Source organism: Dermochelys coriacea, chromosome 8 (genome assembly GCF_009764565.3).
Source record: "Dermochelys coriacea isolate rDerCor1 chromosome 8, rDerCor1.pri.v4, whole genome shotgun sequence".
NCBI classification, from domain to species: Eukaryota; Metazoa; Chordata; order Testudines; family Dermochelyidae; genus Dermochelys; species Dermochelys coriacea.
The window spans coordinates 8,418,706-8,437,147 of record NC_050075.1 but is presented as its reverse complement, the minus strand read 5'-3'; the positions used below and the strand labels follow the sequence as shown (position 1 = coordinate 8,437,147).

Genomic DNA, 18,442 nt, shown 5'->3' with positions numbered 1-18,442 from the left:
ATGCTGGCCAATAATAATAAGGAACCCAAACATAAACTGGTGTCTGGACTACTGAAATCAAATTAACAGATGAAACTTTATATCTGGTCAGGACCAGTACAAAACAGCTACTAAACATCACTCGGAAGTTTCATTTGTATGAATTTCTTAATGTAACTTTTATGGTTATTTTAAAGTTGTTAGGGTTTTTTTGGCTTGTTACAGTTCTGCTAATAAAACAGGTTCTTTATTTCTAGGCTAGTTATTTTTCTAATATGTTTTTGAATTAGTGAAATTGAGTTTTAATACAACAGCTTAAATGTAGTGCAATCAGATTTCCAGACTTCAAAACTAAAAAGATAAATAAATGATAAATAGGTACAATAGACATTGATTAAAAACACTAGCAGCCCCCTCTCTGTGTGGTTTAGAGAAAATGGAAAGTGAAAACCTTTGTTCCAGAATAAGTGAGCCAGGTTCCTAAAGCATTATGTGTATTTTGTAATCAAATGGGTAAGAGTAGTAGCAGTTTGCAGTGCTCACCAAATCCTAAATTTACATGACTGACACTTTAATGTTGAACAAAAACCTGGAATTTTTGTGCATACACAATTCAAAATTAAGGTGATGTGATATTTATTTGTTCAGGCCCCGGTCTTGCAATTGAGTGTGGGGGTTAAGTCCACATATAGTCTGAATGAGCGCAAGGCGGGCCTCCCTACACAACTTTGCTAATACACGTCTCTTCGGGCCAGCAACACCTATGTTGTTCTATTACTTGGCTCTAAAAAGCAGAGGTTTTTCAGTTGTCCCAAACTGTCTATAGCAATGGTCCCCAAACTTTTCAGGATTGTACCCCCTCTTATCTCTGTTTGCGCCCTCCCCCTCAGGGCTGGAGTAAGAGGGGACAGGCTGGGGCTGCAGCTGCGGATTGGGAGAGGGGCCAGGACTGGAGCTGGAAGCTGGGGCTGGGGGTGGGGCAGTGACCAGGACTGGGGCTGGGTGCGGAGCCACAGCCAGGCCAAGGCTGGGGATAGGTCCCGGTCTGGGGCTGGGGGCCGGGCCCAGTGTAGAGCTGGGAACAGAGTGGGGCTGTGTGGCATTCACTCCCTGCCATGCATAGTGGCAGGCCAGGGACCCAGCTGTGCTCCCCTCCGTTCCTCTGTGCTCTGCTAGGGGGGGTTCGCCCCACAGTTTGGGAACCTCTGGTCTCCTGGGTTTTTGTTTGATGAGTGAAAAACACGAGAAGTGATTTCTTGGGAGATGTCATAGAGTGGCTGGCCCTGGAAGGGAGTCAGACTCAGCCTTGCCTCTCAGACCTAGTAGTTAACCCCCTGCTGCTCCTGATCTAGTGACTCAGTTACAATTATTAATCCCAGCTGCGAAAGGGTCAGGGTGGACTAGGTGGAGAGCTCACTGAGGGAGGAGACCTAGGTCATGAGAGGAACATGGGGAGTTCTCTTCTCTAGGAAGGAGAGAGCCTGTGACAAACAGGGAGGTCCCTGGGAGACACTGAGGGAATCCCTGAGGAGGGAAGACCATGGGGAAGCCTACTAGGAAGAAAGGCCTCCAGCGAAAAAGCAATGAAAGAAATCTGAAGTCCCCAGGACTTGAGATGAAGAAAAGGGAACTTTTCTGTTTGGAATGGGGGGGGGGGAATGTTTTGTGGTTTCAAAAGAGGCCTGAACTAGATACTTCTCAGCTGGAGGGCAAATTGTGCATGGTGGCAGTCTACAGGGGGTCTGGAGACAGATCTGTGCAACTCCATGCTCCCACAGCAGGCTCTAAATTGGTGAGTAGAAGGGGGGAAATATTCAAGGGGGAAATATTGTTTGTTTGTTTTTGTTTTGAACTAATTTGTTCCTCTGCAATTTTTTGTATCCATTATAATGGCAATGATGCTAAAATGTGTACATCAGACATGCTGTACTACTTATTTTTCTACCAAAATACCTGTATTTGTTATACTCAAAACTTACTTTTCTTCTGGTGCTATTCCTCTCAAGAAACTTGGTTATTTGGTTTCTGAGGTAACCTCATGAATAATTAAGCAATTGAGAATTTATTAATGAGCAGAGAGCCGGACGAATCTAATGAAAGAAAATGTGCAGATCTTATGGAAGTCCTTGTGTAAAACAGTCAAAAAAAATACTCCAAGTTAAAAATTACTAGTGCAGCTCTCAGAGCTTTCAAAATGACACTATGCACTGTTAATCCAGCCCTGCAGAAATTTCTAGATAACAACAACATATTTCATTCCATCCTATTTACCCTTGTCATGTGTAAAGCCTGGAATCTCTAAATGTCAACACTTTATTCAGTCACGGCTCTGTGAGAAATTTAAATCCAATGTAATGTTTGCTTCAGTTCTCCAAGATGGATCTGTTACCTTCCTATTCTCTGAGGGCCAGATCTGGTCACACTTAAGTACCCATTAATAACACATGCTTAATTGCTTCGAAGGCCCTGGGTTTGTAGAGGTGTAACTGAGGACCCAATTGGACTTGCAGCACCACGTTTTTGTTTTTTGTTTTAAACTGGTGATGGTGTGTGAAAAGGAAAAACCTAGCCTTTCTCTGGTTCCCAGGGTAAATTTGTTGGGCTGCCAGTTAAAAGAAACATCTTGTAAACCAAGGGTAGGTTTGGGAAACTTATGTGAAAAAGAGTTCTGTGTGGCTCGAAAGCTTGTCTCTCTCACCAACAGAAGTTGGTCCAATAAAAGATATTACCTCCCCCACCTTGTGTGTCTAATATCGTGGGACCAATGCAGCTACAACAACACTTCATATAATATCACATTGCAGGTACACGTATCCTAAAAATGGCATTTGGAGGTGTGATTACAGCTCAAGTACAATACTTGCACTAGCTTTAGTCAAGCTAGATGGGCTGCAACTAGCAATGCAAGTATCAGCAGCATAGACCCTGGTGCAAGTACTTACCAAGGGTTCCAGCAGGCAGGTCTGCACCAACTGTGCTGCCATAACTAGGGTGACCGGATGTCCTGTTTATAAAGGGACAGTCCCGTATTGAGCCCTCCTGCAGGTGTCCTGAATTTTTTTCTTAAAAATGGGCAAATTGTCCCATATTTTCTGTCTTCCCTCCCTATCAATACTCGCAGGTATCTCTGCTCGCTAGCTGCCCGCCCATCAGCTGTGAGTGGGATGTGTGTGCAAGGCTGGTAGTGGGGCAAAGCAGCAGTGCGCTGGGCTGGCTGCTCCCTCTGCTAGTCCATCAGCGCAGCCCCTGCTGCATGCCAGCTCTTGGCCAGCAGGCCCCTGTCACATTTCCAGCTGGCACTGGCTTCGCACCGCAAGCTGCGGTGGCAGGTGAGTATGGGCAGGCTGCAGACGGTTATGTGTCACCTCTGCTGTCCACCCATTGGCCCTTTATGTGCTTCCCCCTTTTATTGTCCTTTCCCTGCTTTGCCCATTCCCAGCTCTGTGGGGAGAACTAGTCCCTGGTCAGAGTGCTCAGCTTACCAACAGTCTGGCCAATGGGCTTCTTCCTTCCCCCCCTGCCTCTGGCTGGGCTGGCACCCCAGGAGAGCCTAAGAGCCTCTGGCTCAGGGCGTTGGCCAGGAGGAGCCAAGCCCTGCATTTATCAGAGCCCTGCACAGCCCTGGCATGTGGAAGCCTCTCTGCCCCTCAGCTAAGCTCCGGAGTGGGGGAGGGGGAAGCCATTTCCAGCCTGTTAACACCCCAACCCTGCAGGCTCCATAGCAGCCCTTCAGGCAGGGATTTAGCACCCTCTTCTCTTTCCCCCCCCCCCCCGCCCCAGGTTCTGCTCCCAGGGAGTGCAGGGCTGCTCCATCTTCTAGACACCCTCCTCTGCTGAGTCACTTCTCTGGCCAGGTTTGCTGAAGCCCCTGCGGTCAGGTTCCCTGGGTCCTGGTGCACAATGCATCATTACGGCTTAACCCTTCCTGCCCATGCTGTAGCCAGGGGACAGGAGGTAGCTGTGTTATGTCGGTGGCCAGCAGCAGCCTTAAGGTGTTAGCTGCCTTTTGACACTGTGCGGGCAGGAAGGGACAGGAGCTGTTTTCAGCCACAGGGGAACGGGAGGAAAGAGATGAGGTCTGCAAAGACATGGGCCAGGTCATCCCTTCTCCACCGTCGTCCTTCCCCATCCCTTCCCTCCTGCACAGTGCTGACAGGCTGCTGTTGGCCACGTTCTGGTGTGAACCCTGGCAGAAACCGGGGGGGGGCAGGTAACCCTGTCTCTCTTCTCCCCCACCCCACCCCCAAGTGCTGCCTTGAGAAGACAGAGTACCAGGAGAGGCAGGTCCATCCCGGCATGGAGGGTGGAAGGCACTGGGCAGGGAGAGGAGGGTCGATCGGAGACACAAACACTCAAACCCTGTGTGAGAGAGGTGTACGGGAGTGTGTGTGTTTGTGTGTCACCTTTCCCCGTGTGAACGCTACAGCCTTAAAAATAAGGTAAATAAAAAGGATCCAACTACACAGTATTTCTTTATACGGGCTCAGTCAACTTGATGTTAATTTGAACGTTTGTACTGCATAGTTCTGACTGGTTGCCTTTGAACTTGCTTGAATACAAGTAACTTTACTGGGTCTTCCGTATTCAGCATAGGGAAATATGGTCACCCTAGCCATGACTTCATTGCTGTTTTTAGCTGTGCTAGATTAAAGCTAGTGTGGGTATGCCTATCCAGGCTGCAGTTACACCTCTGATTGCAGGATAGACATATCCTCAGTCACTTTTCAGAGTTTCTTGTTATGACTGTCCTGTTTTTCTGCTTTTAGATAACTGTCCTAACCAAATGATTTCAGCAAAATAGTCAATACCATCTGATTCACAGTATTTCCATCGTGTTTATTGTTCAACTTGTTGCCTGTGAAATGGTTACAAGCTCCTGGAAAAAGTTATGAGTTCAGTCACTGCCTAAAAAATAACACACAAAGTTGGATAATACATTTTAGATGTGGAATAAGAGAGCTGGGAGGAAATTAATTGCAACCAACACAAATGCAGTCCTGCCACTAGATGGTGTACATAATACAAGCAAAATGAGTACGGAGAGTGTTATGTATACACAAAGTATTGTCCAGTCTCTCTTCTAGAGAGTGAAGTTGGAAGAGATGCCCTTAAAGATATTTGCAGGAACTTGAGAAAAATTCCAGGCTGGTGAAACCTTAAATCTTAGCTTGCCATTAGCAACTGATGAATTGTCAGAACACATGATGGCACACTGTTACAGTCTAAATGTAACTGATGTGGGAGGAGAACAAAAAAGACAAACTTTAGGCACTGGCAGAATCACTTTAATAATGCCTTTCTTTCGTTGGTTTAAGTCTGCTTCTCAATTCTGTTTTAAAGTCCAGGACAGCTACACAGTTGTAAATCAAAGCAGTTGGACTCAACACAAGCCAGCTTGACGCTGAAATTCTGGAGCTCAGTACAGTTGCAAAGGGTGGATTCTATGCCAGACATCCTGGCATCCTGAAATAAATGTGGTCCTACCTCAGGGGCGGAAGGAAGACAATTGCATGTATGCTAGTATGTGTCCACGATCTGCTAAAGACATGGGGGTGGGGCTTATAACTCACAATCCTGGGACTCCTGGGGGGTGTGTGTGTCAATTTGGACTTCCTTAATTTGCACTAAAATAGCCCAGACCCATTATAATAAACTGAGTGCAGTGCTCCTCTGGCCAAACGTCCAGCCCACCCCCAATGTGTGCCTCCACATTTACTGTGCCAGTGGCTCTCCACCTGGTAGGGAGGGCCTTCTCTGCTGGGCACTATTCACCAGTAGGCAGTGGGTGGAGGCAGATAGCATGTGTAGCTGCTTTGCATTCCCTTTGCACTGGTGTACTTACACAAAGGGGTTGCAGGCTGACCATGAGTTGAGTCCAATGGGGGTGGGAGAGAGGAGAGAGGGAAGAGATGGTGATGTGTATATACACAGAGTAACCCACTGGGATTAATCCTGTTCCACTGGACGCAGAGAGTTAGTCCCTTGCATCTCACCCAGTTCTCCTAATAGTTACTAATTACTTTCTATCGGGATATGCAGCCTTCTTGTTTGACTTGGAAGCAACAAGGTAAATGAAGCTACAGGGGCCCTCCATTGCATTCTGAATGACTTCTTATTCCAGAAAAAGGTTTATCTTCCCCCAAATTATAAGAATATTTTTGAAAGTTCCAACATTCCTTCCTCATCTCATCAGCAGAAAGCATCTATTACTTTTAACATTCTCTAAAACAATAGAAAACAGACTGAAAGTTGCTTTGGTATTTATTGTATAAAACATAATGTACAGTATATTACAGAAATTAAGAAAATACAATCTGTTCTCTAATGAATGCATCTTCTTGAACTTCAAACAATCACTTGCAGCACAATATATTAACTTAAAAAAATTAATACTTTGTCAGCCAATGGCTCAAATGACACATTTTGTGAATCACAACACTAAATCAGGTAAAGTTCCTAGGCTCCTGCTCCACAAATCAGATAATTTTCTTGACAAATATTCAGTTTCTGGGTTTATCGTTTTTCTTTCCCTTCTTCCTGTAAAAGAAAAGAGTAACACTTAGTAGTCTTGTCTAATGTCTTCCATCCAGGATGATTACAGTCCTTCCTGTGCAAAAACCCTAGAGGTAAATTGAAAATCTATACATTGCCTTTTCCCATCCCAGTACTGAGAGAGAGTCTCAATGAGGTTGTAGCCTAAATGGTCCAGAGTCTTAGAGAGCAGTGGGGATTTCCTTTAATGGTCTCTGGCCCAGTCTGCCCCCACTCATACAGCAACATGACTGAGTCTTGGGAGTGCTCTGTGAGCATCCAATGCTTTAAGCTGCATTGACACTGTATGCCTTTTACTGATAATATTCCACAGCTCTTAGGTGAAACCTCTCATCATGTCTCCCTCTCTGTGGCCACCTGCTTTCTGTACCAGGTCCTTTGCCCGCACGGATTTTTTGCAAAACCGAGAAGGGTAGCACCACTGAAAGGTTAGCCCATATAGAGCCTCTTCACCCTCTGAAGTTCTGCTGGCTCTTTAACAGAACACAGCAACACTGTGCAGGCTGAAGAGAGGCAGCGTAGTAAAATAAACTGCTCCTTCAATTTCAGTTGGATGTTTTAAGTGGGCTGCTATAATTACCTACATTAGAATTAAGCCAGTGCAGTGGGGTCAACACCCCCAGCTCTTGAGGTAAATGCTACAGCACAGCTCAAAAACAGAAGTTCCTGTTTTGTACCAACTCTCAGGTGCTAGAAGTGGATTCTTTTAATACAATGGTAGGAGACTGGCTCCCTGCTGCATGAGTCCCTCACCCTATTGAGTCACTGATTCATGCTGGCCCCTGCTATTTTTGTGAAATTTTGGCCCAAAACTGAGGAATGTTCAATACCAATCAATGATGAAAAAAGGGAATATTCTTACTTGATGAGCTGCTGGAAAATATTTTTTATTTGGTTTGCATTGGGATCCAAGCATATTTGTCTGCCACTTTTCAAGTTTACTCTGAAAAAAATAAATTAAAAACCTATGAGACAAGTATTTGGAAATTATCCCCTTAAATTTATTTTTTGATACTAGATTTGAATCTCACATTATTTCCACATTTTCACACGAGGCAGATTGAGGGAGAATTTCTATCGTCTTAAGCTGGTTAGGACGAAACACCATCTTATCTGTAGTTCGAAGGCATAAACATCTCCCACCATTCATCGTTAATTCTGCAAATACAGAAAAATAGCTCCATCAGTTAAAATTAAGTAAATGAGGCACATCTGATAAGCACATCAATTCAATGTACAAATGTAATTTTAAATTCTTCCTAGCTCAAGTTTCAAATGTTCTCTTAAGACCAGCTATCTGTGCTGTTAAAATAGCAACTCTGCAGCCATCAAAATAGAATATGAAAACAAGTCAAAGGAACCTACCGTGTGAAGAAGTTAGAGCAACGACTGCAAGTGCAACAATGAGCTTGTACACCATCCTTCTGCAAGATCGTCCTTCCTTTTCTGGTCAAGTTTCTTTGCGTTGTCAAACCTAAAGCTCATACTGGTGTACCACAGAGCCTAGCAGCTTAAATATGCTATGAAAGTAGTTGGGCTCTGACATCAGATGCTAAATTTGAACTGGTAATGGATACATTTCAAACGTTTATGTGGAATGTTTGTTTTTTGATCAAACAGTGATTCATGGGTGGAAAATATCTTAAAAATATATTTCAAACTACAGTATGATTGGACAAAGGCAAATGAGGATTAGATTGGTGGTTTCCAAACTGTTGTCTATGGATTTTCATTGGTTTGTGATGCATTTACTGGTTGTCTATGGAGAGCTGGCTGTTTGCATGAGGTGGGCTCATGCTCATTAACTGTAAAATTGAATTAAAGGCAGCTAAAATATATTAAACATGTTTCTATTATTGTTCCATGTAATTGGATTTTTATAGCTGCTGCATAGATGTTATGAAGACACATAGTTTATTTGGGGTACAGAGGCTTTCATTAAGAACATGAAATTGTGGCGGATCTTGAAGTCATTTGATTTCTGCGTGAGAGTCCTAAAAGAACTATGTCCCAGGTGTAAAACATCATTATCTGAGCTCCATCCCAGAGTCACTGGGCTCTTGAACAGGCTCAGGGTGCACTTCCCCAAACCCAGCTCTCAAACAAGGAGAATCTAAGGATGGAGGCATCAATTTTATTGTAGGCAACCTGATGGGATGCTTCTCTCAATGCTAATTATGAATCCTGCTTTCAGTGCTTTAAATAGATTTTGTCCAATGTAATACCCTCTAACGGCCCAGCCCTATTGTGTTTCTGCGGTAAGGTACACCAGAACTTGTGCTCTGGAGGGAAGCCTGTCGGTTATTCTTGCTAGGGATACTGGGGTAGAGAGCCAGAGGATATAAGCCAGCGCTGCTACCTTCCTCCCAAAGGGGGAGAGAGCAGAGAAAGAAAAATCTGCCATAGGACTCTACTGAGGGTTTCTCTACACAACAAGTCGATATCTGCAGCTGGCTTGTGCCAGCTAGCTTGGACTGTGGGCCTATTTCATTGCTGTATAGACTTCTGGGCTTGGAGCTTGAGTTCTGGGATCCTCCCATCTTGCAGGGTCCTAGAGTCCAGGCTCCAGCCCGAGCCCAGAAGTCTACACTAGGAAGAAACAACATCGCAGCCCAAGTTTGGTGGCCCAAGATGCTGTGGGTTTTTCTTTGCCGTATAGACACTCCCTAAGAGGGTAGGAAAGGAGTAGGTGCTCCATGGCTCCCCAAAGAAGCTGGAAGAGGGCCTAGAGTGACCTGTGGAAGAAGCCAGTGATAAAGCTTAAAAAGCAGTATAAGGAGATAACCAGATGGCAGTGGTTAGTAAGCAAATGGAGGTGTCATTTGGCTAGAAATGAGACACAAACAAATCCCAAAGGGTTGTAGCAGGGTGAAGAAAGAAGCCTGTGGGGAGAGAAGCAGTGAGAGTTCAGGATCAGTGCCCGGTTTACAATGGGGCTGGGGCCACACACATAAGGGGCCCTGCAGCCCCCACTCCACCTGTGCACCTAGGCTCCCTGCTCCACCTGATAGGCTACCCTATTTAAGACAAGATGAGGAAGCTGACCGGGGAGACTAGGAGCTTCACAACTGGCAAGGGTGGGTGATCCCTGGCCTAGTTTGGTGTTTAGATGTTGTTTGTAATTATTAGAATTGGGAGCACTGGCTGTTGGTCCTCTGAAAGGACAGGAAGGAGCAGGGAGTAGTTGAGAGGCTGAGAGAAAGCTACAGAGGGTGCAGCAGCAGTTTGGTAAAGAGGTTTCCACTTTGAAAATAAAGTCCTTTTGAAGCTTGTTAGTACCTTGCCTGGTTGATACAACACCTAGCTACCCGAAGATTGATCTGACCAGACCCAGAGACTTTTTCTTTTGAACTTCTGGTTTACCCAGAACTTAAGACCTGGGCTCTGAGGTAAGGACTTTAAACTGTTGCTCAAGTGCTTCTTTATGGGACTTCGTTAAAAGGGAAACTGACTTCTTCTGTTAATTAAGGTGTTTGGTTTCTCCTTGCCCTGATCAAAGTAAGCAGCCATATGGGGCACAGTAAGGCAAGGCATACTTGCAGGGTGCATCTTTTTACAGAGCCCCCATCCATCCAAGTATTTCTCCCTGCAGGATCCCACCATGCTTTACCGCTGTAGCTGACTGATGTACAAATTTGGCCTTGGGGGGGTCACTGTGCCCAACACTAAAATGAAGGCATCATTTCTGGGGTGAAATCTGGCAGCTGTGAAACTGCACAGAAACATCATATACAGTGGTTTAGAGCGGGAATTTAGGAATGCTCTAGGTGCATAACAGATACAATCGGGCTGGGACGTTTGTGTGAGCAGAACCTGAATGAGCATTTAGACAAGATACTGTAATTAACACCCCCAATTCTTACAAAAAAGGGCCATTGGAGCATTAATGACAACAAGTGAGAAGAACTTCTTTCTTCTGGAAAACAGCACTTCATTCAGCACAGGGCCTCCTGTTACCACAGTGGAGCATCTCTTCTTTTTTTAAAAATAAATAAATTTAAATAAAAATTAATTGATCATCAGCCACTTCCTAGTTTCCTTACTTGTTCCCTGCAGTTCTCCCATCCATGCAGTGCTATGGCTATGGACCAAGAGTTCTACTTGGTAAAGAAGACCTGTTGCACAAGTCAACAGAGTTGCAGGTCATTTTGATGCTTCTTTCAAAGTTTCCTCTTTCCTCCTAGAAGGACGACTAAGCTGGTGCCCTCCCGCAGATTGCTGGTAGCCTATGCCTTTGTGAATGGAATTTCTGCTGAAATCTCAAATATGAATCATAGTTATACAGTGGAGGAGGCTGGAGATTATTCTGGATATGAATGTGTTTTTTTTTTATGCAATCTCTTAAGTACAATTGTTTTAAGCATCAGCCTTTAGTGGTTAACACTTCTGAAGGTTAAACTTCCTCTATTACTGCTAGTTCATGGGTTTTCCAGCAGATCATGTCAACTATATTTAGTGAAAAATGTACATGCAGTGCTTCGTGACAGACAAGGCAAACATCCCCCTCTTTCAATTTCCATTTCCCCTTCTGGTTCCCCAATCCTCAAATCATAAATGTATGTTTCATTCCCTTTGCAAGATTTTTAACACCCTCTAAAACACCTGGAAGCTTGCCTTGCCAGTCCTGATAGTCAAAATGGCCAGGCTCCTACAAACCCTTAGGCATATGCTTAGCTCTAAGCATTTCCATTTTCAGTTTGGAAGATGTGCAGAAATCTGGAAGAACAGATACTAATGTGTGTTGTTTTTTTTCCTCTTCAGTATGTGGAATGTTTTATCTTGGGAGATACAGGGAGAACATAAGGCTAAACAGTGAGATCCTGGCTCCACTGAAGTCAATTGAAAATCTCCCATTGAATTCAAATGGTGCCCAGATTTCACCCACATTTTGGGGGGGGGGAGAAATCCGAGGAGTGTAAAAACCAGGAGGCCAGATTGTTCTCTCCATAAGGGTGCCTGGAAGAGGCTGTGTTTGGGTGGGTATCTCCTTGCTGATGAAAAGGGGGTGGACCGCCATACTTCCATAGCGCTAATCGCACCCCTGTACTCTGTATATGCCTCTCTGTAATGGAGCACAACCAGCCCAAATGGAGACACCTGGAACAGGAGCCAGGCAACCAGGGAAAGTCTCAAAGAAAACTCCTGCTCAGTGGGGAGGGGGAGGGGGAGGGAGGGAGGCAGTAGGTGTTCTCACTGCAAGCAAAACAGCCAGCTAGGGCAGGGACTGGGAGAAACTGGTGCCTAGCTGATCTCCCAGAGGAAATGGAAGAGTTTTTATATTTATGCTGTTTCATTTTTCTGGGACTTTGAGTGCTTTGGAAGGGGTAAGCAACCTAGCTGGAGGGCTAAGATTCTGCAATCCGGAAGGGTTGGAGGCTGGCCAGAGCAGCAGCAAACCAGCTGAGAAACTGGTGGCTGTTTCACCACCCAGTGCTGCAAGGGAGTGCTAGAACATGGAGTGGTGCATGCAGGCAGGTGACAGTCTCCTGGCCTGGAGGGGAAATTGAAACCTGTGAGTACTGACACCCACTCAGTTTGGTTAATCAGGAAAGATGGAGCAACAGACCCAGACCTTACTCTTGCAATTGAGGGAGGGAGCCTGCAGAAATAGCAAGAGGCACAATTTGCTGCTCAATAGTGGTTGCAGGAGGCCCACTTCCAGCAACAGGAGGGGTTACGGAAGGGTCGATGTCTCATTGGATTTTGGCTGTTGGAGAGGATCGCTTGGGGCAGCTGGTCCCTAGCCTGGTGGTCCCTGCAACTGTTGCCAGGCTGAAGCCTTCCTGCAAGGAGTGGAGCACAAACCTGGTTAGCGTTTTGGAACCTTGCTCTCCAGTGGTTTATGCCCAGAGACTAATTTCATAGAGAAAACCTAGGATCACTTGGTCCATGAGCAGTTCTTGAAGACGATTCCAGCCAACATCAGTGGGTGAGGCAATCAAGATGGTACAAACCTTTTTGGAGGCTGAAGGAGCTGAGTGCCCTTAGCGGCATGGCAGAGTAGGAGGGGAAGACTGGAAGAGGGGATTCCCCCAAGCTCAGGAGTTGCAGAGAAGCTCTTCAAGAGAGAGTACTAAGTAGCCCCAAATGGGGATGCACAGTAGCTGCCAGGGCCTTGGTCAGTCCTATAATCTAACAGAATCACTTCTGGGGACAGCCTGGGCATATCTAGTATGAATGCCCAATAAACAAGTGCAATTAGCTGGGCTACTATTCTAGCCAGGTTTGTAGCCTGGGGTCCTCTCTGAATGGCACCAGGACTCAGCCATATGTGGTACCAGTGAGACTGGAAGGAGTGTCAGTGGAAGGCCTCGTGGACTCAGGTTGTGGGCACACCCTGGCTGGGAAAATAGGATTTTGGCAAAGAAGATGGACTGGCACCTCTCTGAACATGTCTCATGTGTGCATGGGGAAATGCTGTGGGTCTACCCCCAATAGAGAGGGAGCTGGGGATACAAGTATGGAGAGTTCCGCTCTGTGCTGGGGTAGTAAGAGATGTTCTGAGACTGGTGACCTTGGTAAGAGACTGGTGTGTTATCCCAGTCCTGAGGGGGAGGAAATCGGCAACAACCTGAACCTGGAGCAACTTAGGATGGGGAAAGCCAATGGTTGTTTGGAAAAGGAATGGAGGGAACTTGACATTTGAGTTGAGACAGCTGTGAGGGATAGCCTGAAAAGGTGTTTACAAGAGCTGGAGAATAGAAGCACTTCTGGGCAGAATTCTTTCAAACTGAGAATAAAACTAGAGTAAGAATTAGCACATTCTAGGGTGGAGACAGAGCATGAGGAACAGCAGTGCTCAATGCACGAGCAGGAGTTAGCCATGCAGAGAAGGATGCCAGGGAGCAGAAACTCATGTTGGAGACTGAACAGTGTACAGTTGGGCCCCAGACAGTACCTCATGTAGAAACAAGAGCTGTCTGGGTGACTGCAGCCCCTCCTCAGCGCGTCAAGGCCTTGGTGTCAAGCCAGGGGCAAAAGCAGTGTTCTCTGGAGGCAGGGCAGTCAGAGGACACTCCAAAGATGCAAAGGGAGACCAAGTTCTCAGTTCTATTTGCAGTCTTTATGTGTTAGTTAAGAATCTTTGCCCTTTTCTTAGGGTTCAGACAGTATTTGAATCCTCCTTTTTGGTAAATACTATCATATAATAAGATATTTCAAAAGGGATGCTACTTTGATTATGTTTTGAAGAGGGGCCCAAAGAGATTTATGTCATTTCTGTAGTTTCACAAGAACTGCTAGTAGGAAATATTTCTATACTCTTTTAAATCCTTCAGTCCAGTCATTTTTTGTTATGCAGTTCAGGGCACAAACACTGCCCATCATCCCGGAACACACCTATGCATAAAGAATTTAAACAGTATTTTAAAAGGATAACCATTACTGTTTCAACATCCGAAGAGAGGCTCTACTCTAAATGCCTTTCTAAGCTATTGTGTTTGCTGTTGGTAAAGATTATCCTCTTGACTATTTATGATTTTATCAGTAATATTTTGATGTGCAGGTTCATAAAGAGATGGAAATAAAATGTTTGCAATTTTACTTGTAAATGAGGAATATATAGTGAGTGACAATATTTTAATTCAAGCAAGAAAATGAACTATGTAGATGGAAAGAATTTAAATCTTTTCTAGTCCATCCCTCAGCAAATGTGGGGTGATGCATTTGTTTAGTCCCATAATACATCTCACATTCAGAGTTACTTTTCTGTTGGACTTAGAATTTTATATACAAATTTTTAAGGTGGTTGTAGAATTATTATTATTTTTTTAATGACTAATACCCAGAAAGAACAAACTATTTGAGAGCCAAACAAACCCCACCCTACAGTGACAGAAGTACACCAGTGACATTACCACCTTGCTAGCCATTCTGAGAGAAGATCTCTCCTGTTTCCTCTCTCAGGTTGAAACCTGCCACTCAGAGGTTGCAACACTGCATAACTCAGGCTTCGTTATTTACAGAAAAGCGGGGAAGAGTGAGCGTTGGTGGTGGAAAGTCTGGTGCCAAATTTAAACTTCAGTGGAAACATGGGGGAAATTCTGGACCAGGTGAGTGACATTTAATGAATGTTGCACAATGTAGACTTACTACTAGCCAGGGGAGTGCTTGTAAGTGTTTTTTTGTAAATCATTTGGGCTAGCATGAGCAAACAGCTGTGGTTAACACTCCATTTTTGCGTTATTTCTTGTGGCGCTTGTTAAAGGTTGATGGACTTTCCACCAGCTCCTGAAGCTTCATTTAGACACCAAATGCAGGAAATGGTTGACAAAATATTAATAAAAATAAATTGTTTGATTTGCCTTTCCAAATACAAAGCAATGTTTCAAATGCTATACCCATTATGAGCCTGTGACTTCAAAGGGCTTTGGATCAGACCCTATGTATCTACTGGACAGTCCTCCAAAACAACCAAACCCTATCTTCACCTCTGGAGATACTGCTCCATGCCAATGTCCTGGAAAGTATTGCCTCTGGAAGGTATCAATTCTGGGGAGGGCATCATTGCCAGGGATGTTTGTGCATTTGCATCCTAGCCATTAACCACCTGCTCTGTCACGTACCTGAATGGAGGAAGCCAGACTTCATGGTCTGCAGCTGGAAACCTGGTAAAAAGTGCTGGCCCACTAGAATACTACTGCTATTGATAATATGGAGCATATGGGCATCACATACCCAGCAATGTCTACATTTCACAATAGGACGTGCAGGCTGGCCATTTCTGTTCTCTAGTGCATGTGTTCATGACGCTTTTCCTTTGATCTCCATTCCCTACACAGTTACTGGTACAAGGCCTTTGGTTAATAGCACACTTGAGGTTTTCATTAACTAAAGACAACTAAATCCTGCCCAGTTACTAACTCATCTTTTCCTGTCTTAATTAGTTCACCTTTTTTTAACACCACTTATTATACCTCGCTAATAGTTTATCAAACATATGTCTTCCAGAAGCTAAGAGGGCAGCAATTAGGCACAATTCCACAGATGGTACTTCTCAAAGTTCTCCCAGAAGAGCTTCCTCTTCAGTTTTTTTAAATGAATGATCAATTGGAAATTAACAAGTAGTTCCTACAGCTACTTTGATCTTCACTAAATATCACTCTGTTCTCATCTCTTGCTCCTATGCCATACATTAACTGCTTGGATGCACATCTTGCTGCTCTTTTTAAAACAGTGTTTACTTCACAACCTTTTATACCTCTATCTGGATTTGAAGAGTTTGTGTTTATTCAGTTTTTCTGATCCTAATTAATCTTAGGTACCATGCATCCAGCTTCCTTCAGCTCTAATTTCTGATCTTAGAGGCTCCTTCAAGCCTTAGTACTCCATTTCACTATAGACAGTTCCCCTAATCTTAATCTATTGGGCAGTGATCTTCCCAGTCACCTATGGGCTCCTCTGTGGGCCAGAGTGGCTGGAGCACAGAGAGTTCTAGCCATACCCTCATCTCAAACACACCCCATCAAACCCTGGGCAGAGGTCCTAGAACAGTTTTTCTAGTGGGGGTGCTGAGAGCCTTTGAACCAAACTGCAAACCCCGTATATAATGGAAACCACTTCAAGCCAGGGGGTGCAGGAGCATCCCCAGCACCCCTACTTCCAGCACCTATGACTCTGGGGCCTGTGTCTGCATGTTTTGTCCGGGGGCCTGGTAGGCCAGCCCTATGCTACTATGGTATCCCCTTTGCAGTAACAGAATTGTTGGCTGGGAGAAATCTGGCTGTTTTCCATCACTTGGAATGGCGGTACAGAGCAAGAACACAGCCAAGTCATGGACTAGGTGTTTGAAGGAGTTGGGACTGCACTAACGTGAAGTTTCAGGGGTGACAGATGAGAGGGAGCAGCCATGAAGACTTGTGACAACCATCAACTTACTTTTGGCTTGTTGGGTCTGAAAACTTGTGGAGTTCATTTATCAGGGCACCTCCAATTTCAGGGCAGGAAAGACGGGAGACTTGGGGTCCAAACCATCACCATTTGGGCTCACAATGAATAAACGCGGGCGGGCAAACAAACCAGACTGATTCCAAAGAGCTCCATTCTTCAGGAGGGAAGGGACTTTAAAGGTACAATACCCACGTACAATGACACAGATTGGTTATGAACCAGTCCCCAAATCCAAAAGGAATATGGCTCTATTCACAGCCCAGGTTCCACTTCCTTTAGACTGGAAGCTTCCTGTTGTTGATTAAAATTAATGCGAACAGCTGGATATCCATGAAAGCAGTGGCTCTTAACCTTTCCAGACTACTGTACTCCTTTCAGGAGTCTGATTTGTCTTGCATACCCCCAAGTTTCACCTCACTTAAACTACTTGCTTACAAACTCAAACATAAATATACAAAAGTGTCTCAGCAAACTATTACTGAAAAATGGCTTTTTCATTTTTACCATATTTATAAAATCAACTGAATATAAATATTGTACTTATATTTCAGTACATATACTGCTCCATATAATGAACAAGTCATTATATGTATGAAATTTTAGTTTGTACTGACTTCCCTATTGCTTTTTATGTAGCCTGTAGTAAAAATTTGGCAAATACCTAGATGAATTGCTTGTATCCCCGTGGAAGACCTGTGAGTACCCCCAGGGGTACACATACCCCTGGCTGAGAACCATTGCCTTAAAGTAGTCTTAAACTGTTGCTTTCATCCTACATCCAGAGTTCTCATTAGAATACCTCTTTTAAAGCTAATTAAATTAGCAAAAAAAATATGCCTCTTTCTCTTAATTATGTGCTTGTTAATTTTAAATCTACAATAGAGTTGCCCCTCAGAGTTACGAACACTTTGGGAATGGAGGTGAGCTGTAACTCTGAAATGTTCGTAACTGAACAAAATGTTATGGTGGTTTTTTTCAAAAGTTTTTACAACTGAATATTGACTTAATACAGCTTTGACACTTTACTATGCAGAAGAAAATGCTGCTTTCCCTTTTTAAAAAATAGTTTAACACAGTACTGTATTGTATTTGGTGGGTGTGGGGGTTCCGTCTCGGCTGCTGCCTGATTTGTATACTTCCGGTTCCAAATGAGGGGTGTGGTTGACTGGTCAGTTCATAACTCTGGTGTTTGTATCTCTCTGAGCTTCTGCTGTACCGTCATTAGTCTCTCTTGTGCTATATACTGATAATACTCCATACCTACCTTGAATGGCCTATTTGGCCTTGACCATGTGACACCGGCTCAGATACTCTCCTCTGATCAATATCCGTCTGGGCACAGAAATGTACCTCCTGTTGTGCAAATGGCCTCTTGCTACATTCTGACTGGGGTAAGACTTCCGGGGGGTTTCTTTACCAAACAGCTCTGATCATGTGGGTCCATCACCTTCTCCTCTCTTTAAATGATTAGTAACTTTGCCATTTAAAAACTCGAACGATAGGTTTTCATTCTGCACTTGCTGCTGGTTCTCAGTCATGGCATTATTTGTGTGCCTCACCATTAGAGCTGAGTGCATTATTTGTAGTGGGGGGGGGAACTTGTGAGTTCAGAAGTGTTTTTCCCCCGTTTGCAAATTCTGAATGAGCGAGGCTTGATTCTTTCTGTTTGAGTGTGTTCTTATTTCTAACAGAGTGGTTTGCATAAAAAAGTTAGTCTATGGATTGCTGGCAGGTTAGTCACTATATGGCTGAGAGTGTCAGAGCTGTCTAAGGGATTTGATGCATTTTAATGGAAACTGACACCCACATCCTGTTGGCAGCTTTCACAGTCTCGGAAAGTGGGTATTTGCTCTTTGTGATTTGCTGGACACACCATGGGATTATTTACCCAAATCCCATGGTTTTGATTTTGAATTCTAATCTTATTGGATGACCTAAATGTTATCGATTTGGTATTCCTTTATTCTGTTTGAACTATCCACAAACAGGTTGGTATTGTTGCTGATTTGTTCCCTATTAGCAG

General features: G+C 44.3%; 1 protein-coding gene and 1 long non-coding RNA gene across 2 annotated transcripts in view; one reads left to right on the top strand and one right to left on the bottom strand.

The window, feature by feature from the left end:
* Positions 1–1,080: 1,080 nt before the first annotated feature.
* The window catches only part of LOC122461269, a 55,164-nt gene continuing 37,802 nt past the window's right edge, over positions 1,081–18,442 (top strand). The window contains exons 1-2 of the long non-coding RNA XR_006283148.1: positions 1,081–1,771; positions 14,437–14,582. This is a non-coding gene — a long non-coding RNA (uncharacterized LOC122461269). The remainder of the gene's footprint in view (positions 1,772–14,436; positions 14,583–18,442) is intronic.
* LOC122461268 (alveolar macrophage chemotactic factor-like) lies at positions 6,202–8,011 on the bottom strand. The gene is made up of 4 exons (XM_043520291.1): positions 7,897–8,011; positions 7,563–7,689; positions 7,394–7,474; positions 6,202–6,516 (listed from the first exon to the last, which is right to left on the bottom strand). Exons 1-4 carry the CDS (start codon positions 7,949–7,951, stop codon positions 6,480–6,482), a joined length of 300 nt encoding a protein of 99 aa, XP_043376226.1. The 5' UTR covers positions 7,952–8,011; the 3' UTR covers positions 6,202–6,479.